A 24,912-nucleotide genomic window follows, 5' to 3' on the forward strand; every position below is an offset into this window, starting at 1 on the left:
ATGATGGAATTTTGTGCTGGTTTTTCACATTCCTCATTAATTTTATTTTTATGATCTATAATCTACCAAGTTTTTTTGTTAGCCTTTCAACACGTTTAAGATCTTTTAAGCTGTGACAATATTCTTAAAATTAAAAAAAAAAGCGAATGTGCTTCTATAAACGAAATAAGCAGCAACATTCAATAAACACTTCGAAATTTGTTCTTTGTATATTTATATTTTTTTTACATATTTTGACAATATAATTGCACTACTTATATGACGTTTTGTGATTATTTTGTATTTTTTGTCGACAAATTTAAGAGAAATCTCCGTGTAGATTTATATCTAAAGAATTACCTATATTATTATCTAAATTTAAAACTAAATATATACACTTGATAATACGAAAGTTGATAAAAGTTTTTTTCAGGGGATTTTATACAAATTTAATTTTATCAGACGAAATATCGTTAAAAGTAAATTATACTTAATACATATTTACATAACATTGCCAAGTAGGGACTTTGTTGCGGAATTTGCGAAATAATTGTTTCCTTCTTTGCAAAATTGTGGAATTAAAAATATACCTTTAAGAAAACGTATTTGAATCTTAAATTATTAATTTCAAATAAGTTTAAAAATGTATAGTAATTTCAAATTGTTTTATAAAAATGTAATATTGACGTTTTTTTTACGTATTTTAATCAATTTAATTTTACAAAAATTAAATTACATTTGATAAAACCGTATTATAAACGAAATTGTAATTATTGTTGATATATTTTGTTATAATAATTTAATAAATAATGCAAAATATTCAATAATTTTCTCATTAATTTGCCCCTGATTTGTCCTGATTTGTATGTTTATTTAATCATCTCTTTTAATTTAAAATTCGAATATATTTTAGAAAATATAATTTATATAGGTATAACTAGGTCGGCAAACAAGTGTACAGCGTTGACGGTAAGTGAATACCGTAGCTTAAAGACAGACGTCTGCAACATCAGAACCTATCCCCAATCACCAGAGCTCTGGTCACCTTACTTACCAACAGGAACACAACACTGCGTGAGTACAGCATTATTTAGCTGTGATGTTCTATAAGGTCGAGGTACTACCCCAGTAAGGCTGTTCCATATTTTGAGCAGGAAACTTCCTACTGTGCTCTATCTCACATGTCTTATGAAATATTTTTAATTAATAACAAGTTATATTAAATCATTTAGAATTCATCAAAGAATTTAGCCACCCCCTCTCTTCCTGTGGGTGTCGTAAGAGGCGACTAAGGGATAACAAGGTTCCACAACCATCTTGGAACTTAAGAAGCCGACCGATGGCGGGATAACCATCCAACTGCTGGCTTTGAAATACACAGGCCGAAGACGGGCAGCAGCGTCTTTGGTGCGACAAAGCCAGTACTGCGGTCACCAACCCGCCTGCCCAGCGTGGTGACTATGGGCAAAACACATGAGTTCACGTTATTTTTGGCGTAAACTTGTGGAGGCCTATGTCCAGCAGTGGACTGTATAGGCTGTAATGATATATTAAATCATTTGGTACCCGAATGCTTTAGCTAACAAAATACAATAATAAATTAGGTATAGTATATCTAGACTAGAATTAAAATCGAGTTTAGTGTTCTAAATGAAAAAAATACATCAACTTTTTACATTACTTCAAAATTGAAAAGGTATTTCAAATGGTTTCATTGATGATATTGTCTAAGAAAATTGTGATGGTTTACAAACTATATTTAAATGAAATAATGAGAAAATATGTATGATACGTTTTTATTACATATTTAAAAATATATATAATTCATATTATTCTTCCTTTGCACCGCCATGAAAAATATTTGGATCGGGGACGTCCTTCTGCTCGAAGGGATAGTAAGGGTGGTCTTGCCAAAAACTTGGCCATACAGTTCTGTAATTCTTATTAAATTTATCTGAAAAACAAAAAAATAGCTTACTTGATGTAAAATGATTTCATTTCTAACTAACTCCACTCACGGCTTCGACAGTTTGGATTTTGCCACATTTATTTCGTTAAAATATAGCCTATGTCACTCAGTGATAACGTAGCATTCACCTGGCGGAAGAATTTTTAAAATACGTTCGAATTTTTGAGTTTATGACAAACATCCAAAAATCAAATATTCTTTATAACATTAGTACTTATTTCACGAAAAAACTACTAAACTAACTTTTATCAGATCAGATTGATGAACAAATAAATTACTGTACATATGTAAATTTTTTATTTTATTGCTTGATATTTTTGCAGCCTTAAGTTTCTTTTATTATTGTTGTTTTTCTTTGTAAATGATATCATTTTCGAATTTCGTTAAGTGTGTGTATCACCTTATGGCGAGATAAATGTTTTCATATCATTTCAAACTTTTTTCTTAAAATTTCTGCATGATTAGAAATTATTCAGACAAAACCTTCTACTACTTTAACTTTACTTTCAATCTTCAAAGTACCTTACCTAATGTGTCCATTTCGTCGGAAGTGAGTTCAAAATCAAAAACATCGATATTCTTCTCGATTCTTTCTTTGTGTACCGATTTAGGAATAGGTATGACTCCACGTTGTATCTAAAACATATGAATAGTGTTGAAATACAATGTTAAAGGTTGCCGCTAATGTTACTCGTGGGTTAATCTTTACTGCATTTCCTTGGACCTCAATATGGGTTGAAAAAGCGTTGTTTTTATACCAATACACTGTTACGCTGGCATCCTTCAAAAATAAAATCAAAAATAACTTTATTCAAATAGGCTTCAAGAGCACTTTCGCATCGTAATTTTACAATTCGGAATGCAGATTCTGCAAAGAAGATACCGCAGGAAACCCAGCAATTACTCTTTTGAAAATAATATATAAACTGTGTTTTAGTTCGACTGATCAACCGAACTGGCTCCACACGTATCGATTCGTTGTTCCTGTGGGCTTAGCCAGCGAGGTCGAGAACGTCGTTTTCCTGAAAAGTGTCCTAGGCGACACAGTGTCTGTCTGACACTGTCTAAATCGTCTGCAATAGACGGACTAAGGCCAGTGATGTGTTTTAGTAGAAAATTTGTAATATCTAGCATGAAATACAGCGTCACTAAGTCCGCACATCATTATCGACTATATAATAATACACCGAATAATAAGCTTTATCTATTAATATCTTTTTAATAAACACTTTAAATTTATGTTGAGACAAATGCAAGATTGTTTTTGGGATTTACTTTCTTTGAGTAGCAATGTATTAGAAACAAGTATTTTTTAAATTAAATTCAACAAGTTATACAATGCAGTCTTATATCACCCTAGTCATTTATAATGTGTACCTTTTTTTTAATATCATATCAAAAATCGACCGTTCCAACGGTTCGCTTAAACCGAATATAAAAATCATCATATAAAAAATTTCGATCTAGCGGGTACATCGTTCCATAGCTTAATTGAGTATAGCACCGACACGGTCAGTCGGAGACGCGGGTTCGATCCCCGCTGGAACGGTCGATTTTTGATATGATATTAAAAAAAAAAAATGTTTAGAATTCCTAATGTGCAAACACAAAAATAAAATCGTTCAAATTAATCTGTACCTGTATGAGTGTCAGAAGTAACTGAGTTCTTAAAACTTCACATATTATATTTTAAGGTCCCTCAAGTTTAGCCAAATTTAAAACACGATACTTACAAGATATCTAATTGTTATTTGAGGCGCAGTTTTCCCATACTTCTTACCCAAAGATTCGAGTATGGGGTCATTGGTCCTCGGTGGTGGGGCTTCAGAGCTAGAGGAGAACAGAGAACCGAATGGTTTGTACGCCATCACTGTTATGTTGTGATTTCTTGCGAAATTCAGCAATTGGTTTTGAGCCAGATTTAGGTTGAGCTGTAATAAAAAAGGTCATTTGAAAATGGAGGCATTATATATCCTTGTTTCATTTATTTATTTCTTTATTTCTAATTTATATAACAATCATTTGTACACTTCCTAACCGCTTTTCTATGCCCTGTCCTTTACCCAAAGGTTGTCTGGAGGAAATCGCTCTTTTAGCGATAAGACCGCCTTTGTACATCTTCCTCTAATTGTACTACTTTTGTTTGTGTCTTTTAATGGTGTGCAATAATAGTAGTTTATGCAACTGTCATATAATGAAGGGTATTAAAACACGAGTGTGAGTTTATGAAACGAGCGCAGCGAGTTTCATAATAGTAACGAGTGTTTTAATACCCGTGTTATAGGTATGCAGTTGCATACACTACTTTATCTTCACTAATGCAATTAATCAAACAACAAGAGTAAAAGCTGACAATAGTTTATTTATAATAATTGTTCAAATTTTGGATGGTACAATTCTGAAAGTTAATGTTAATTTTCATATAATTTTCTAGATTTTTCTGGCAAAAGATTGTGAGTTAATTTTGTTGCCAATTCTAGAATATCCGGAGGCGTACAAATATCATCGTCGCTATCCATTTTTAACTTTTAATTTATTAAATTAAATTCACGCGTACGTGTATTGTCACAAAATCATTGCCGCCATTAAAATCTAACCAATGAGAGCGCAGCTGCGCGCATGCGCGCGATGTTATAATGAGATTTTACGATATCGATGTGGATATTATACCATCATGTGAAATTGCTTAAATTGAGTGTTTTGTTGTCTGCGCTATAACAGTAGTAATTATAAGTCAAGTGTTGGAAACATAAGTAGAATGTTACAACATTAGTGTAGATAAAGAATATTATTATCATTATGATTATTATTAACTGAGGTAGGGCACAGTAGGAATTTCCTAGTAGTACCTCGACCTTACAGAGGATCACAACTAAATAATACTGTTTTAAAGCAGTATTGTGTGTAAGCTCCTGGGGGGGGATTGGAGATTGGGTCGGCAACGCGCTTGCGATGCTTCGGGTGTTGCAGGCGTCTATAAGCTACGGTAATCGCTTACCATCAGGTGAGCCGTACGCTTATTTGCCGACCTAGTCATATAAAAAAAATTATTGTATGAATAATTTTTCGTACAAGTCGTTTCGTTTATGTAGAAAAAATTAATTGATGTTTTAGAAGGACAATACTTTTGACAGATTGATCCACCGACTTTTCTCCATGTAGGAGAAGTGTCGAAGTCAAATCCTCCACGGTGCTCCAATGCGGGGTTTGACGGATATAATTCCTAATAGGAGTAAGGATTACTGTCAGGTGTCTATGACAACAACCAGGATCGACAGCTTTGCATCCTCTTAAATGCACGGTAGTGAGACCCACAAGGACTGACTTAGAACTTACGGGAAACGAACCCGCGACCACCGGATCACAACACCAGAGCAGTATACGTACCTCAACTTGCAGCACAGCTGGTTTGATCTCGCTATTAGCCATTAACCTCACAAGTTGACTCATATTAAAGTTACAGACTCCGATTGACTTTGTTAGGCCTAGACGTTTTGCTTCCTCCATCCCCTTCCATGTGTCTAAATAGTCGACTACATCGTATTCATCGCTGTCAGGCTGAAATTTTTTTGTAAAATACTGTTAAAAATACTATAATCATGTAAAAGTTGGTACTATTCCAGTCATCATCATCATCATCATCATTTCAGCCTATCACAGTCCACTGCTGGACATAGGGCTCCATAAGTTCGCGCCGAAAATGGCGTGAACTCATGTGTTTTGCCCATAGTCACCGCGCTGGGTAGGCGGATTGGTGATCGACTATTTCAGTACCACCTACAAATTGACTGCAGATTGGCGCTGGTGTTAAAAAATATTAATAGAAGTTTTATTACAATCTTTTAACAGCATTACATATTAGCTATATCTGCGTATTCATAATTCACAATTATATTTTCATAACTAGGTACATATTTAGTTGTGGTATATGTCATGTGAACGTGAAATGGGACCAAGAATGGTGACATTTCCCCATTGAAACGTTGTGCCGATTCTCTGGAAAAAATTTCAACAGCCAGTATGTAATAATAATTGATATATTATATATATTTTTTTCTTTTATTATATTTATTCTATAATTTAACGGTTTAAATACACGAGTTCGTACATAAAATTTTACATACAAATAACTAAAACCAAAAATTGATTCCACAGTTTGGGCTTATACAGGTTGTCCGGTAATTATTGAAAAACCCCGCAGGTGCTTTGGGGGGAGGGGTACGGGGCCAACTCCGAAAAAAATAAAAAATAAATCTACCTGCAATGGTCTTGGATTTTTAAATTTTTTTATTTAAGAACGAAATTCTGGAGCAGCTATGTTGTACAAGAGTAGTTTTGTTTTGACTTCTGAGCACTACGGCTGCGTTTAAAATAATCAAGTTGATATATAATTAGTTGATTATATTAGTATGTTTGTGTGTTTGTTTGTGTGTATTTACTTACAGAAGATATGATTTATTACAGCTTACCTTAAAAGCAATCGGGAAGTGAATCAAAAATAAGTCAACGTAGGACATATTGAGACGTTTCAATGATCTCTTAAGTGCGGGAATCACTGTTCTTTGTTCGTGAGTGTCCAGCTGGAAAATTATATGAAAATATTTATGGAAAAGCCCATAATATAGAAGAGACTGAGGCCATATTGGTGATGTTGTCACAGAAACTATGTTTATATCTTAATCTATATATTAATACGTGAAGCAAATTTTGTACCGCTTTGTGCGAAAATTGTGCGGAAAAATGAGTGTGAAATTTCAAACACTTATAGTTTATACAGAGAAGGAGTGCAGAATACAGTGTGAGTGCAGATTAATTATGATCGAATTTTGATCACTGGGCGATCACTACAGTGGCGTAGCGTGGTTGTCGGCCGCCCGGGGCGGAAGAAAATTTTGCCGCCCCCTTATTTAGGTATTTCAATTTAAAGTATACTAAAACTTACTTAGCTGAGTGGCTACGACATATAGAATTTAGCCACCCCCTTTCATCCCATGGGTGTCGTAAGAGGTGACTAAGGGATAGAAAAGTTCCAATAATAATGATAATAATAATAATGATAATAATAATAATGATAAAGCTTTATTTAATTCCATGCAAAATTCATCAATCCTTATCTCAATTTGCCCAAATCAAAATTTCAATCAATTAAATAACAATACAATATAATTAATAGTACTTATTAGATTTTATTAGATTAGTGATCATTATTAAGACATACTATTTCATGTAAAATAAATAAATTAATCTAATATATAAAATTCTCGTGTCGCGTTGTTTGTAGTCCTCCGAAAGGCTAGACCGATTCTCATGAAGTTTTGTGTGCATATTGGGTAGGTCTGAGAATCGAACAACATCTATTTTTCATCCCCCTAAATGTTAACTGTAGTCCACCCATAATTTTTTTTATTTTTTTTTATTTTTAGATGAATTATTTATATTTTTTTTTATGATACATCATTAAAAAATACATACAACCTTAAATTTTCAACCTTCTACGATCAACCCCTATATTTTATTTGTTAATTATAAACTTTATTTTTTTTTGGCAGGATTTTTATATTTATTTTGTCATGACATAGAATAAAAAAAATTATATTACTCTTAATTTTCAACCTTTCTACGATCAAGCCCAATTTTTCCATCGCAATTTTTATTTTTTATTATTTTTAATAATTTCCTTTAATAGTGATTTTTTTCTCAATTGAATTTGATCTCCTGCCTTCGCCGGTCGATCACTATCAATCGATCAGTTATCCCCGCTATATGTCTACATTACGTTGTCACCTCTCATCCAGCAAACATCACGAAGTAGGGATGAGAATAAAGCCGGTCTACTAGTCTTACTCACTATACTGTTTTCGGCCATTGTTTTTTTTGGTTTTATTTGTGTACCGATCGTAGTAGTGACTGTTATACGTATTATTTTAATTTTAGCACTAAATAAAGCATACTTTCATTGTCTACAACGCTTTCGTTTATAAGTAAATCCCCGCACACTTATATTATAGTAGATAGTTTATTGGCAAAACAACGTTTACCGGGTCAGCTAGTTAATAATATGAAATAGCAAAGTTCCAATACCACTGTGGAACTAGTGAAGCCGACCGATGGCGGTATAGCCATCCTACAGCTAGCTTTTTAAATACACAACCGAAGACGAGCAGCAGCGTCTTCGGTGCGACAAAGCTAGCCCTGCGGTCACTAACCCGCCTGCCCAGCGTAGTGACTATGGGCAAAAACCCTCATGAGTTCGCGGTAGAATTTTAGGCCCTCAGTTCTCGGTAGGCCCACTATTCCCGGCTACAGCAGCGGCCGCGGTAACGGTGGGGCGGAGGGTGCTGAGGATCACCGGGATACGGGAGGCTGCCACTCAAAACTACAGGTACTACGTACCGGTTACGTATAATGGAGGCATGTTACGGCTGGACCACAACCTTACCGAACTGGAAGTAAAATCGAGTCTTAAACTTAAACTTAAGTGAAGTATACTGGGGTTGTCTGAAGTTTGAAGAGAGGGCGAAGACACGATGATCCTGGACTCCGGGCACTTGTTCTGCTTCCGTGAAGGTGATGGGCTTTCCCAAGGTGGCGCGAATATTCTGGTCCACAAAACTCTCACTAACAACGTTGTGGAAGTCAGCAATGTACGACCCGGGTAGCGTACCTTGTACTTAAACTCACTGACAGGTACCCCCTAGAAGTGATACAGCTCTATGCGCCGACCTCAGCACAATCTGACAATGAAGTCGAAGCCTTGTATGACGATATTACTAGGGCCATGCATGGGACTACTTCGGCCTTCTACAGCGTTGTTATGGGAGACTTCAACGCTAAAGTGGGAATACAAGACCGCGACGAATCGAGGATCGGACCACACGGGTAGGGGCACAGGAATCGCAGGAGGCAGACGCTCGTCAACTACTACGAGTCAGAGGGGCTCTTCTTGATAAATTCAATTTTTTGAGAAGAAGCCCCAAAGGCGGTGTACATGGCACAGCCCCAACACTATGATGAGGAATGAGATAGATTCATCATAGCGGATAAAAGGCATATATTCAGAGATGTCTCCTTGGTTAATTGGTTTAACACTGGCAGTAACCACCGGCTATTGCGGAGCACTTTAAATATATACCTCCGAAAAGAGCGGGCCCGCTTAGTGAAATCTACTCTCCGACGTACGCTGCCCCAATTACTATGTGGCTCCGAGCAGTTTCAATGGGAACTTCAAAACCGATTCGATTCGCTGGAAACTACTGGCAACGTGGAAGAGATGACCGACAACGTGGTGAAGACGGTGTGTACACTAGGTCGTAGGCACTTTCCGCCGACGAAGTCAACAAAGCAGTCCAACTCTCTTCCGAAGCCTTGGATCTAATGTGGCGGAGGCGCGAGTTGGTCACTGCTCAAGCAGCTTCGCCAGAACAGAAGGCACTTTCCAAGAAGATACGAAAACTTGTACGCCAAGACCTCCACTGCTCAAATACGAGAGAGATTGCTACTCTGATTGAGCAGAATAGGGATAACGTAGTTACGACTGAGCTACTTAAAACCACAGAGTGACCTGCCCTAAAAGTCTTGGCGAGACTCTTTCACGCCGTCACCCACCGAGGTACCACGCCGGAGGTGTGTTTGGTGCTGTTCTTTAAGAGAGGTGACAAGTCTCTGTCAAAGAATTACACATCGATCTCACTTCTCAGCCATATCTATAAGCTGTTTTCGAGTGTTGTTACGAATCGTCTCGCCAGAAGACTCGACGAATTCCAACTACCGGAGCAGCGGGGTTTCGAAATGACTACAGCACTGTAGACCACATCCATACTGTTCGGTAGATTATACAAAAAACAGAAGAATATAATCAGCCGCTGTGTATGGCATTTGTGGACTACGAAAAAGTCTTCGACTATTGCTTCTCAAAATGGAAAAACAAAAAATACTGTTTATCCAAATGTTTTGGATTAAGTTTTAAAATAGCCTAGCAATTAATTTTTTTTTTTTTGTATTAATAAATGAATTTGATGTAATTTTTTTTATTATTTCACTTTATACGTAGCGAAGCACGTACCGGGCCGCTAGTATTTACTAATCGTTTTTATTATTTAAGTGTTGTTCAATTTTGCCGCCCCCTAAAAAGTGCCGCCCGGGGCGGGCCGCCCCCCCCGCCCCCACTACGCTACGCCACTGGATCACTAGTATATAGGTATAAATTACGTGTCACATTGTTTGTTCACAATTGATTCCTAAACTACTTAACCGATTTTAATCAAACTCACACACCGTGTTCTTGTTGATCCAACTTGAAAGATAGGCTATATTTTATTTTCGTATATGTAATTGTTATATTAAAGTAAAAAAAAAAATAAGGCGGTACGAAGTTCGCCAGGTCAGCTAGTGTTTATACATGCTGTGCAGATACTTGTCGTGGGTTTTTATGAAGGCGACAAACAAGCGTACATCCGCCTGATGGTACTCGGATACTGTAGCTTAACGACGCTTGCAACACGCAGACGCAAAGCACAAACGTTGCCAATTTATTCTCGACCCTCCCCAGAAACTTTGACTTCTTTATTCACCACAGCAACACACAACGCCACTTTAAGAGCGATATTATTTAGTTGCGATCTTCTATAAGGTCGAGGTTTCCCATCGAACTGCTCCAAGTTTTGATCAAGTTATTTTCTGCTGGGCACTATCTCAATCAAATGTAAATAGAATAAATAAATAATTTACCAACTTTGGACCAAACTCTTTTTTTTATTTCTTAAAAAAATTGGACACCTCCATCGTTCTTAACTAAATCAACAACGTCTCTTTAAATATATTAGGACTAATTTATATACATTTCTAGCATCTTCAGAAGTTGGAGAACCCAAGATACTGTTGAATACCCCCAACATTATTTAAATTATATTCTGGGTACTGCATAAAAAACAAACTTCTTTCAGTTTCGACCAAACTCTTTTACATTTTTCGAACCCGCCATAGAGTTCGTTTAACGTTCTATGTTTTAAACAATAAACGCTTAACACTCAACGGCCCCCAGTAGGATTTTTTCATGTATCGGGAGTCCGGAAACACACACAATATACAAGCAACAACGCCCAGACCACGACAAACAGCTATGGCCAATACAAATGTCTGTCGTTTCAGGTGATCGGCTACGGACACACACACCAAGTTAGTCACAAAACGATTTAGCGTGAATTGGTGCGTTTTGTTATTGTAAGTCAAACTGTAATGATCATTTGTTATACTTTTGTGTATTATACTCACTTTGGTCACAATAAATACTTTATCCCTTGGAATACCGGAGTTGCGTACAGCCAGACCGATTTGATCTTCATTTCTATATATTGGTGCTGTGTCGAATAACCTTATAAAAAGATAAAAATATTTGCTGTAAAAAAAACATCTGCCAGACATATTCCAGTAAAACCGGTTTCTACAGGATAAAACTAGGTTATAATTCAAAGACACCTTTGGTAAATATAATTATGTAACTAGATATTTTCTATGACGTAGATGTAATGATGAGGCCTAGGTTTCATTGTCCATATAGGAGGTGTTTGAAATGTTCGACCAATTATGAAATTCCTGGCTACGTTAAAGGTTTCAATTACTTCGCCATCTATTTATTTATTTAACACTTTATTGTACATATGAAATTATATTGGGAAAACAATATTATAACTTTAAATTGTATATATTGGTAATACAAAAAAAAAAAAATTCAAGGAAAAAATATGTCAGAACGAAATCCGGCGAATCAGCTATAGCTATATCATCTATTATATCCATAGTAAACAAACAACGAGACAAAATCTTTATATATATATATATATACATTCAAACAAAAATTGATTAACCAAGTAATTAAAACTAGCAGTTGATCATGATTGCGTAACTTTATTACATTTTTATAATGTTTTATCAAGATATAAGCAAAAAACAATTAACGTAGGTATGTATGATAAAGGCAATTTTTATGATTGAATTATCAATTTAATTAAGCGCTTAACAGCGGAAGCTTTATTTCAAAACGTGTTTGCTTATATTTGCTTATCATATATATAAAAGATACGCGTTAATAATTACTACACTTTAATGTACCACCACGAACGAGTTAATACATAGTAAAGGAAGAAAGATTTTAACAAATATATCATTAGGTACACAGGATGGCCTTATCGCTATAAAGCGATCTCTTCCAGGCAACTTAGGGCAAAGGAAATGGTCTAGCGTCAGATAGGTGTACAAGTTACAACATCATCATCATCATTACAGCCTATACAGTCCACTGCTGGACATAGGCCTCCACAAATTTACGCCAAAAATAACGTGAACTCATGTGTTTTGCCCATAGTCACCACGCTGGGCAGGCGGGTTGGTGACCGCAGTCCTGGCTTTGTCGCACCAAAGACGCTGCTGCCCGTCTTCGGCCAGTGTATTTCAAAGCCAGCACTTGGATGGTTATCCCGCCATCGGTCGGCTTCTTAAGTTCCAAGGTGGTTGTGGAACCTTGTTATCCCTTAGTCGCCTCTTACGACACCCACGGGAAGAGAGGGGGTGGCTAAATTCTTTAGTGCCGTAGCCACAGTTATAAGTTACAACAAATCCCTACTAATATTATAAATGTAAATGTAAGTTTGTTTTTTACGCTTTCACTCAAAAACTACTTATCCGATCATCATGAAACTTTGTACACATGTTTTTCGAAGTATTAGAAGTAACATAGGATACTTTTTACAAAAAAAATCCATGCGAGCGAGGCCGCGGGTAAGAGCTAGTTTATAATAAATAATCAAATACTTAAACATATATATACATACGTATTACTGTTTTGGTGTATGACATGCATGTCACATATTTTAATTTGTAATGTATATCAAAACTGTATATATAATCTGTATACTATAATCTATAATATATATAAAAGCGAAAGGTCACTCTTCACGAAATCTCCGAAACTATAAAACCTACAAACTTGAAATTTGGTAGGTAGGCTCCTTATAGGACATAGACATCCGCTAAGAACGGATTTTACGAAACTCGACCTCTAAGGGAGTAAAATGGGAGTTGGAAGTTTGTATGAAAGTCCTATGTTTTTGAAGTAAAAGACTTAAAATTTAAAATGTACGCTCTATAGATAATGAGAAGGTGTTCGAATAATGTCTTTAGAAATTAACTCTCTTTTGGGGTTAAAACGGGGGATGGTAGGTTGACTCACTTATCACGAAATCTCCGAAACTATAACGGCTATAAACTTAAAATTTGGCAGGTAGGTTCCAAATAGGGTGTAAACACCCGCTAAGAAAGGATTTTACGAAACTCGACCCCTAAGGGAGTAAAACGGGGGTTGGAAGTTTGTATGAAAGTCTTATGTTTTTGAAGTAACATACTTGAAATTTAAAATGTATGGTCTATAGATGGTGAGAAGATGTCCAAATAATGTATCTTTAGAAACCAACTCCCTTTTGGGGTTAAAACGGGGGATGGTAGGTTGACTCACTCATCACGAAATCTCCGAAACTATGACACCTACATACTTGAAATTTGGCAAGTAGGTTTTGTATAGGACGTAAACAACTAAGAACAAAACTAAGAACGAATTTTACGAAACTCGACACCTAAGAGGATAAAACGGGGGTCGGAAGTTTGTATGAAAGGCCTATGTTTTTAAAGTAAGAGACGAAATTTAAAATGTATGCTCTATAGATGGTGAAAAGGAGTCCAAATAATGCATCGTAATCTATATATATAAAAGAGAAAGGTCACTGACTCACTCATCACGAGAACTCAAAAACCGCTGGATGGTCCATCCATCCAGGATGGACAAAGGTGAAATTTAGCAGGGAGGTAGATTATAGTTAGTAAACGTCCGCTGAGAATGGATTTTTTAATATTCCACTGCTAAGGGCATTTGATTGGGGTTGATTGTTTGTATGAAACATATACAGCAGCTATAAGTTCGCCTGCTAGGTTATTTATACTGCAGCCTGAAAATAAAACTAAAAATGTGGTGTATAGAGAGGTTTTATAAAAATAACTGATAAATTATACTAAATTGTGCCTTTTAAAAAATTACTCAGCGTGATAAGCATTTCAAGTGACTGAAATAAAAAAATAATTTGCTTAAACATCTTGATAGTAATGCATATCTTTATAACCACGCGAACGTAGTCGCGGGCAACAGTTAGTGTCGAAATCGGAAACATCGACATTTTTTTATTGTCATTTTCAACACGACAATACGTCAATGCGCCAATGCGCCAACACGCCAACGCGTCAATGTGCCAACACGCCAACATGTCAACACGCCAATACGCCAACACGTCAATACGCCAACACGTCAACACTCCAACAGTCCAACACGCCAACACGCCAATATACCAACACGCCAACACGCCAATACGCCAACACGCCAACACGCCAATACGCCAACACGCCAACACGCCAACACGCCAATACGCCAATACGCCAGCACGCCAATACGCCAACACGCCAACACACCAACACGCCAATGTGCCAATACGCCAACACGCCAATGTGCCAATACGCCAACACGCCAATGTGCCAATACGCCAACACGCTAATACGCCAACATGCCAATACGCTAACACGCTAACACACCAACACGCCAATGCGCCAACACGCCAACAGTCCAACATGCCAACATACCAACACGCCAATACGCCAACACGCCAACACACCAACACGCCAATGTGCCAATACGCCAACACGCCAATGTGCCAATACGCCAACACGCCAATACGCCAATGTGCCAATACACCAACACGCCAATACGCCAATACGCCAACACGCCAACACACCAACACGCGAATGTGCCAATACGCCAACACGCCAATACGCCAATACGCCAACACGCCAATGTGCCAATACGCCAACACGCCAACAGCCCAACACGCCAACATGCCAACACGCCAATACGCCAATACGCCAATACGCCAACACGCCAACACGCCAAAACACCAACACACCAACATGCCAATGTGCCAATACGCCAACACGCCAACACACCAACACGCCAACACGCTAACAGTCCAACACGCCAACATGCCAACACGCCAACACGCCAACAGTCCAACACGCCAATACGCCAACACGCCAATACGCCAACACGCCAACACGCCAACACGCCAACACGCCAACACGCCAACACGCCAATACGCAAATACGCCAACACGCCAATACGCCAACACGCCAACACGCCAACACGCCACACGCAAATACGCCAACACGCCAATACGCCAACACGCCAACACGCCAACACGCCAACACGCCAACACGCCAACACGCCAACACGCCAACACGCCAACACGCCAACGTGCCAACGCGCTAATGCGCCAACACGACAGGACGCCAACAAAAATAACAAACCTGTTTAATAACGAACCGTTAAGAAGCCACTTCGCCATCTAAGGACATCGTGGCAGAATAGGAAATTGACTTACCCTTTTTGCGCTTGATAAAGCTCCAAAAAAGTTTAGGGTTTGAAGACAAAGTTGTTTCCAGGCAAAGGTGTATAAATACAATTTATAGTTTAGATTATGAAGCTTCGCGCAACGCTCCCTGAGCAACTTAAAAGTAATTAAATCACGAGGGTTGCCATTTTTACGATATTTAAATTTTTTATCAGTGCTGCAGAAAACCATAGCGGATATTTACTAGACCGTGTTTTGGATTTGGGGACATGTTTAGCAATGATAATTCTCAGAACAGCAATCATAACTCGACAATTTCTTCTCCCAAGAATATTATTCAGGACACTTGTAATTTTGTCATAGTCAGCTTTGTAGAAGCGGAACCTAGCCCCAATACAAGATTCGAGCTTTTCCTGAAAGCTAATTTTAACGGAAAACTCAATAGGAGGGTGTAATGGTTCTATTCCGGAAAGAGGGTCCTTGCTTTCGCTCAATTGGGAGATAACCAGAGAGCTAATTACTAGGTCTAAAACGCGATTTTTATTATTTTTACAACAATTATACTGTGTAAGAGCATTTAATGACATTAAATCAGTAATCATGTTATTCAACAAATTATTCGTTGTTATCGGAGTCAGTGCAGGGCCAGTCGTCTAGTTCCAACACAGGCCACCCAAGCTAAAATCCCCAAGAACGATTATGTTAAAGGAGCTAAGTTTATCAATTATATGATTTGTATTTCAAATGAAGTGTTCCAAGATATGTTTCTGTACCGGTGGGGGAATATAAACGGTACAAATGTACAAATAATCAGTTTGACCATTGGTATTTAGCAGTTCAAGTTTAACCCATAAATCCTCACAGTGCGATATAATTTATTTGGAGTAATTGTGAGATTTTTCCCAAATAGGAAGGCAAACATCTTAACCTAAGTGTATTAATATAATATATGATATGATATTTGAGAGCCAATTCATTGACGAAAGCAATCTATAAAATATTACGCTACAACGATTAATAAAAAGTCATCAGTTTTTGCAAATTAGTTTTGGTATATTGTATAAAGCTTGAAAGTAGAATTAAAATAAGTGAAAGAAGAAGAAAAGAAAAAGATCTCTCATAAGTGAATCTTAGCATAAAATAGACCAAATATGGATTTAAGACCCAAAGCGAGTAAGACTGAATAAAAACTATGTTAATTGAAATTTTATTTGAATTATTTAAGATTTAAATAAAGCTTGAAAGTAGATTTTAAAATTAGGTATATGAACTGTAAATTAGTCTTGCACCTAGTATCAAAATTTCAAGGATTATTACCGGTAAGATCTATAAAAATAAACAAATTATAGTAATATGTAAAAATATATATAAACATATAAAAAATTGTTAAATAGATTAATATAAATTTAAGTCCCTTAGTGTGTAAGATAGAATAAAACTGTATTAATAAAAACGTAGTAAAATTTAAAAAAGTTGGTAGTGGAGATGATGAACATCACCAAGACCAAATTCATATTGTACTAAAACAAAAAGCAAAAATTAACAGCCCTGCAAAACTAAAATCATTTAAAAACTAAACTGTGTATAGTTATTTACCCGAGTTTAATGAAATAAAATAGTAAGTAGCCAAGCAAAAGTAGGCCAAACAGTAGTGGGGAAAGAGATGAATGAAAGAAAGAACAAGTATGCGGCATGAAAGTATGAGAGGCATGAAAGCGAGAACTGGAATGAAAGAGTAAATAGCAGAAAACGCGCTCCGACCACTATATCGGAGGACTAGAAAAAAAAAACGATTAATAAAATAAAAATATTCCAAAATCGAAAAAATATATCTCCCTTCGTAGCATAACAGATGAGATAATATAAAAAAAAATTATCCCAACTGTTATGATAAAAATAAGACATGATAAATATTTATAATATTTTTTATACAACTAGGTCGCCAAACAAGAGTACGGCTCACCTGATGGTAAGCGATTACCAGAAGCATTGCAAGTGTGTTGCCGACTTTAGCCCGAATCTCCCCCAGGCTCCCCCGTCACCTTACTCACCACAGAAACACAACAATCATTTATTTATACTAACCTATATAAGCATTTATCCATTCCGTACTCTCAGTTATTTTATAATATTGAAAAATTAAAACGAAAAAGGTCCAATGAAAATAAAAAAATTACATTAAGTTGTTATATAGCGAGCAATGAACACTTTGTGAGTGTCACAAACAAAAAAAAACCTGTATAATTATTATTTTATTTATTTATTGACAATTGACTTATTTAAAAAATTCTCGTGTCGCGGTGTTTGTAGTTAAACTCCTCCGAAACGGCTTGACCAATTCTCATGAAATTTTGTGTGCATATTGGGTAGGTCTGAGAATCGAACATCTATTTTTCATACCACTAAGTTAAAAGGGGGGGCGATTAAGGGGGTTAATAAAATATATGGCAAAACAACGTTTGCGGGGTCAGCTAGTATATATATATATATATATGTATATATATATATATATATATCTTAATAAACATAAATATCTAAGTAAGGTATACAGCGTGTTGTTTAATATATACTTTGCACACAAACAATATAAATAATTATCAAACAATCCTTAGCACACCACAAGATGTAGGTAGGTAGGTAGGCATTTATTTCTAAACAGCCTATGTTTTTATTAATATAAGCTATTTAGAATATAGCTGTACAATTAGTTTTTGAACAACTTAAATTTTTAGGTGTATAAGCTTACCTATAACCGGAATTAAGGGCCCATGTAGCCGGAAGCTCTGATTCACGTTCCCCAACCTTTTTCACGCCATGCTGAAAAATATGTACCAGTCTTAATTGTGTTGATTTTAATTAAACTTGAGTCGAAATTCGTCTCAAATATCCTTTTTAATATGTCTAACTGGACACGCGGACGTCTATTTTGAATACGCAATAAATATAACTCAAAATCTATCCTTCATATCTCATTTAAATTTGACAATATTTAAATGGGACCATACGATGAGCCAATTTTGATGATTTTTAATTTAATCAAAAGTTGATGTTTATCGTGTGGTCAAATTTAAATTTTATCGAGATCTGATTAACAACTTTTTGAGTAATCTTTGATAACGCGTATTTACTTGACTATTTTTTCGTCTACCTACGTTGTATTGTCAATGTAATTGAAGTCGGTTTTTTTTCGTTTTAAGAGCAAATACAATTATCGATGTAAAAAGAATCATTAAAATTGTTATAGGTATGTACTTAGTGAAAAGTTATGACGTATAATATTGCGTAGGTCAACGATAATATGGTCAAGTAAGAACACATTTTATTAGATATAACTAAAAAAGTACTAGTAAATCTCGATTAAATTAAAATGGGACCACATGATAAGCACCACCTTATTAAAAGAATAATCATCGAAATCGACCCACACAGTAAAAGTTAGGAGGTAATGCATGAAAAATACAGTCGAATTGAGCACCTCCTCCTTTTTGAAGACGGTTAAAATAGCGTTCTCGTTGCTTTCGAACAGTTCGTAAAAAATACTATGAATAAAATAAAAATAAAAATCTGACATTAAAGTTATTTAATATGGCAATTAAAATTCAAAATGGAAATAGCAAAAAGGTTATGCGACGTCACAGGAGACCGAAGAGCTGGCAGCTATCCTCGGACAAAGAATTACTCTAGCTATACAAAGGGGGAACGCTGTCAGAGTCTTTGGAACCTTGCCTAAAGGGGCTCCTTATATTATATATATTGTAGTTATTATATTATTATTTTTAAGGTTATTAAAATACATTAAATGAGTATTTAAGTTAGTTTGGAATTTGTTATCTTTTGCTAAATTTATGTTTTAATATATAAGTGGAAGCTTCGTTGAATTGTGTAGTAGTAAATTAAATAATACTGCTTTCAAGCAGCGCCGTGTTCCTGTGGTGAGTAAGGTGACCTGAGCTCCTAGGGGGAATTCGGAAGAGGGTCGGCAACGTCCTTGTGATACTTGTAGTATTGCAGGTGTCTATAGACTACGGACTACGCTTACCATCACGTGAGCCGTACGCTAGTTTAGCGACCTAGTTGTATAAAAAAAATATTGTTTTGTAAAATAATTATATCACTATGCGCTGTTTCTTTCCCTATAAATAGCAAATAAAAAAAAAAAAAAAAACAATTTAAAAAGAAACACGACATCCTCGAAATTGGATTTTTAATATTGGAACAGGTTTTAATGAAAAGAGATAGATTACACTTTTACATTTGTCTCTCTCTAATTAAATATATAGTTGTTTGTCAACCAAATAGAAAAAAAAACATCCTTACCGTAGTTATTTTAAATCATAACTTGAATAACCTGTTAACCTGCTGCCAGGGTTAAACCGGTTCTCTTTTTATGGACAGGTTAAAAAAAGTGACATATGTCTAACTAGCTGTACCCGCGACTTCGTTTGCGTGGAAGATTCTATCTGGATACTCATCAGGCGTACACTCAGGGCGTGATTCTGATCCCGTGTGAATTATAGGATAAAAAGTATATGTTGATATGTGACCTCTTTTATCTTAATTTAGCCGTTCCAGAGACAGATGCACAGACATATAAAAAGAATAAACTTCAAACTTCTTCAAAAAGGTTATTAATATATCATGTAAATCTATATAAATAAAAATGAAATTTGCTACGCGCATAACTCGAGAATAGCTGAACAAATTCGGCTATTTTTTGTATTAAGGCTCACGGAAGGTTTTAAGTCTTAAAAAAATTAAAAAAAAAATTATACAAATAAAAAACTTTTTGACAGAACGCAGTCTTTCCGGGTAGCTAGTAAAAAAATGAATAAATGTAAAGACTTAACAAAACACTAAAATAAATAAATTGGTTAATTAGCCCGAAGTTCGACTGTTGTAATTCAAAACCTGTTACAATTTTAAATATATACCTATTTAGTAATTTGTTTTTGTTGGTATAAAGTATAAATAAATAAAAAATGTATGTGTCCAATTCACACACGGCAGAAGTGAAACTTTTGAAAACTCGTAGGAAGGTAGGCTGTTAGGATTAGTTCTATAGATGATGATCACGATCTCGTGAAAAAGATCGTAAACGCCATGCAAAACGCGTCGCCTATTTACATTTTGGGCCCTAATGTATTCCATCTTATTCTCTCCTATAGATTTATGTTTTCTTTTTTTTATCGTGACCATTTACGTTTCATCGAGTTTTAAGTCAATGATTCTAAAGAAGTTTCATTTTAATAAGGCTAATATAGGTGTTACATTAATTCAAATTTTGTACTTACTTCATCAAATCCAAGAAAGGTACCGAGTCCCATCGCCGGTATTTTGTTGCCATCGTTTAATACTATCCTCGGAGCCTTACCGCCGTCGAATTCATCACACAACTAGAAAGAATAATTAAAATTATTTCATGACACAATTTTCATACATATTTATTTAGAAAATAAAAAATTAAAATTATGAAAGAATATTCACACTATCATCAGATAATAATATATAGCCAGTGATGTACAAGATACCTCAAATAAAGTATCTCGAATACCAAATACAAAATACTTTTAAAATAAGTATTTCAGATACCAGATACCTGAAATACTAGATATAAAATACGTATCTTTCAAATACTTTTTATAGATAAAATACTTTTGTAAAAAAACAAGATTATTTTTAATGAAAGTTTAATTTTTTACATATAAATCGCGTTGATTGCGCATCCGTGAAACAACATAATATTACATTTTTATGGTTTTAATTGGAACTTAAGTAAAACTAGTTCTTCAAAGTTTATCACTCATTTTCCTTCGATGAGGCCACATGATCATGCCTCCAAATGAGAAGAGTTGCTCCATAGGGGAAGAACTTGGCAAACAGGTCAAAAAACATTTCAAAAAAAAAAATTTTTTATTGTAGGAAAAGCATTTAAACTCTTTCGGTCTTACTTATAAAAATCTCGCTAAGCAATACTTAGCCACCGCTTAGTTAAACCGCTCTTAAGCTACAAATCCATGTTTAACTTTTGTTTACTTATAAACGTTGATTAGCTGTTACTTAGATAAGAAACAAACAAAGAATGATAATTTTTTTTTTCTAACAAACACACGCAAGTAAGTAGATCAAACGTCACAATATAACAGCTGATCTAAGTGAAATCCGCCATCTTGCCGCTTAGCAGGAGTTAAACTATGCCTCGGCAGTGTTTAAATTTGACGGCTATTTAAACACTACTTAACGACTTCTTAACGCTAAATAGTGTTTATAAGTGAGGTTTTTGCTAATCCGTTGCTAAGCAATTGATTAAAAATTAAGAAACGTTTATAAGTAAGACCGTTTATGTTGGTGTCTTTATTATTTAAATATTGCAATGTTTCTAAGTCAGCGGTGCTGCCTGATCCTGTGTTTTCGGCACTTGCAATAGAGGAATCTGAATCCTCTAAAAACATGTAATAGGATAAAAAAAGACAATTCTTTTTTCTATAAAATGTTGCCACGCCACCTATCCATTTGACCCTAAAAGACTAAAACACGGGACTAAAGATTCAATAGCGCGTTCAGTTTCTGCGACAATATTAATATTTAAAATTAATGTTACCTAGGATGTCACAATAGAATCAGTTATCTGTTACTAAAAGTATCTTAGCAAACATAGTATCTACAAAATACTAAGATACCAAACAAAAGGTATTTAAATACAAGATACAAAATGAATTTTAAAAAAGGTATTTAGTTACAAGATGAAAATACCTATTTTGTATCTTGTATCTGTATTTCAGATACTTTTATCTTAGATAAGTTACATGACTATATATAGCAACATTAATTTGACAACATCATCAGATTAATCATATACATCACTTCTATATCAAGTTTGTTCTAAATCATCACCATCATTTCAGCCTATTTCAGTCCACTGCTGGAATAAGCCTCCACAAGTAATTTCCTCACCGTCTGCGGGCCAACTGCCTATTTTAACGACGAATTAAACGATTCTTCTATCGCACATTAAGTCGATAATTTGTAGACAATTGACGTGCCCCACGGTTTTATTTTAGTTTAGTCTATGCATATGTTTATAATTCCCACGACTGTATCTATTTTATTATTTTTTGGTTTTTAGTACATTTATCTTAAACATTGCAATGTATGTTTAACATAAAACCGTTTAACTTAAAAAGTTTTTTTACCTATTTTTATTTATTACAATACTGAAAAATACAGAATAAATAAACTAGTATGTAAGTTTTTTTTTGTCATTCATTGACCATATCTTCAGTTTCTATATCATTAACAGTTGCTGACAAAACGTCGAGTAGACCTATATATATATTAAAATGGACATCTTTATCATTTTTCATCATTTTCATCATTGGTGGATTCTGCGTTTAAGCATGACTGGCCACGGCAATGTCCACAAACTTTCTAACATCTTAATCCATTTTTTTTGCATCCATAGGGATTTGCCGCCACAACCCTTTGCACAATTACAAAAGACGTTTTTCAGTAGATCATCGGGTGCTGGTGGTAATAAAGTTGTTATTGGCTGTAGTATAGTATTTTTTAACTCCCAATCTCACTTTCTGGATCAATTTCTCTTCCTACGCAGGTTTGTATTTTGTAATACACTCTATTAATATGCTGTTGAGCCGCTAAAGAAGTAGGCGGTAATGATGGAAATTTCACAGCTGTGCTTTGTCTTATTAGCTTAGTTAATATTCGTATCATCTTTAACCATTAATCTGTAAAATTTATAGATCTATTTATTGTCTTTAATACTAAAGAAATATTTTTCAACTGAGCTAAACAGTCCGAAAGGCAGTAACAGGTATAATGGGACGGAACACTAAAATACGGAATATCTGCCAGGTCGTTTCTATAATGTATAGTAGATTTTACTTAGTTCCAAAACCTAACTAACGCCCGAGGATCAGATAGAAGTTTTTAAGAAACATGAATAAAAAGCAATTGAGTTTACGCCTTGGTACGATAAACAATACCGTATGTGAGTTCATTCATGTCGCTTTCTCAGCGCTCTACTCTAAAAACGGTTAATTTTACAGAGAAATGCATAAAGCATTTTTTTGTAGATAATTTCACGACGAACAATTTTTATAATGACCTCTATTGACCGACCAATAGGTCGCAAGATATTCGCGATTAACTGATTTTCGGGACCTTGCCGTAATAAAAGCTGTAAGTACCTGGGTGACCGAGCTTAGCTCGGTATTTTTAGTAAATCGTGTTTCTTGGAAATCATTATTTATAAAATATGAATAATATTTTTTTACCGACAATGATAAAAAATAAAAATTATTATAAAAAAAAAAAAACAAAAATAAAAAAATAATAATAAAAAAATAATAATGATAAAACAAGAATAATATTTTTGTTTTTTACATACATTATTAAATAAAAAAATACGAGTGCGATTGGTCTTTTCGATCGCGACCGGTCGATTTCCCACCAATTTTACTGACAGTTGCGAAATTTACCTTCGTATTCTAACGATATTTTTTCATTTGTTAAAAACTGGGATAAAAAGACATTTCCTAAAAATAAATCCTAGCTAGATTTATTTATCTCCCCCGAAATTCCTTGCATACTAAATTCCAAGAAAATCGTTGGAGCCGTTTCCGGGATTCAGATTATATATATATACAAGACTTGCTCGTTGGTTTATTACAGCTTTAAAAAGCTGTAATAAAACTTTTTTTTGTATACACTTAATAAAAGTGTATACAAAAATTCAGCTCACTAGAAATTTTTCCACAGATTGGGGTTTAAAATGTCTAAAATGACTGGACTGTATGCGTCACGTACGAAATATAATTTATTCAATTTAAAATATACACATATACTTCAATTTAATTAAAATTTTGTATTCGAAAGGTTAATTAGTTAAGTTGGTACAAAATTAATTTTAACAATAATAATACTCTTTATTGTACACAATGACTTATTTTTTTTTTCTTAAAATGTACCTCAAATCAATGTACATAATTAGAAAGATTTTAAAATATAATTATAACTTTATACTTACGGCATTAAAAACCAAACAAGTGAAGATAACACAAAAATAAAACATTTTCGTGTTCACGTCTTAACCGCTACCTGTACAACACTGGAAACTGTAATCTGAATCCGAGAAGGTTTGATGTGAATGTGATTAAAGGAAACTGGTTTACGATGATGTTGCCAGTAACATTTACTCATTTTACATAGAAAAATATGGCAGTATTTTACCATTATAGTGGTAGGGATATAATTCCCCCACAGGGATTTTAACATTAGGACTTAAACCTTAAGGGACACAATAATTACGAGATGTTTATAAGGAACTTTTAAAAAAATTGGCCCTTTTTTGTACAACTAGGTCGACAAACAAGCGCACGGCTCATTTACAGACGTCTGCAACACCAGAAGCATCACAAGCGCGTTGTCGACCCTACCCCCAAATCTTCCGGGAGCTCTGGTCACCTTAATCACCACGTTGCTGCGAGGTACTTCCCCAGTCGGGCTGCT

General features: G+C 35.1%; 1 protein-coding gene across 1 annotated transcript; it reads right to left on the reverse strand.

Moving 5' to 3' along the window:
- Positions 1-1,759: 1,759 nt before the first annotated feature.
- On the reverse strand, positions 1,760-24,541 carry LOC123667821 (aldo-keto reductase AKR2E4-like). Its single transcript, XM_045601656.1, has 9 exons — positions 24,431-24,541; positions 20,679-20,780; positions 18,134-18,204; positions 11,219-11,318; positions 6,418-6,528; positions 5,336-5,506; positions 3,682-3,879; positions 2,476-2,584; positions 1,760-1,933 (listed from the first exon to the last, which is right to left on the reverse strand). The coding sequence occupies exons 1-9, from the start codon at positions 24,473-24,475 to the stop codon at positions 1,809-1,811; spliced, it is 1,032 nt and encodes a 343-aa protein (XP_045457612.1). The 5' UTR covers positions 24,476-24,541; the 3' UTR covers positions 1,760-1,808.
- Between the last annotated feature and the right edge of the window lie 371 nt (positions 24,542-24,912).

This window comes from Melitaea cinxia, chromosome 29 (assembly GCF_905220565.1).
Source record: "Melitaea cinxia chromosome 29, ilMelCinx1.1, whole genome shotgun sequence".
Classification (NCBI taxonomy): domain Eukaryota; kingdom Metazoa; phylum Arthropoda; class Insecta; order Lepidoptera; family Nymphalidae; genus Melitaea; species Melitaea cinxia.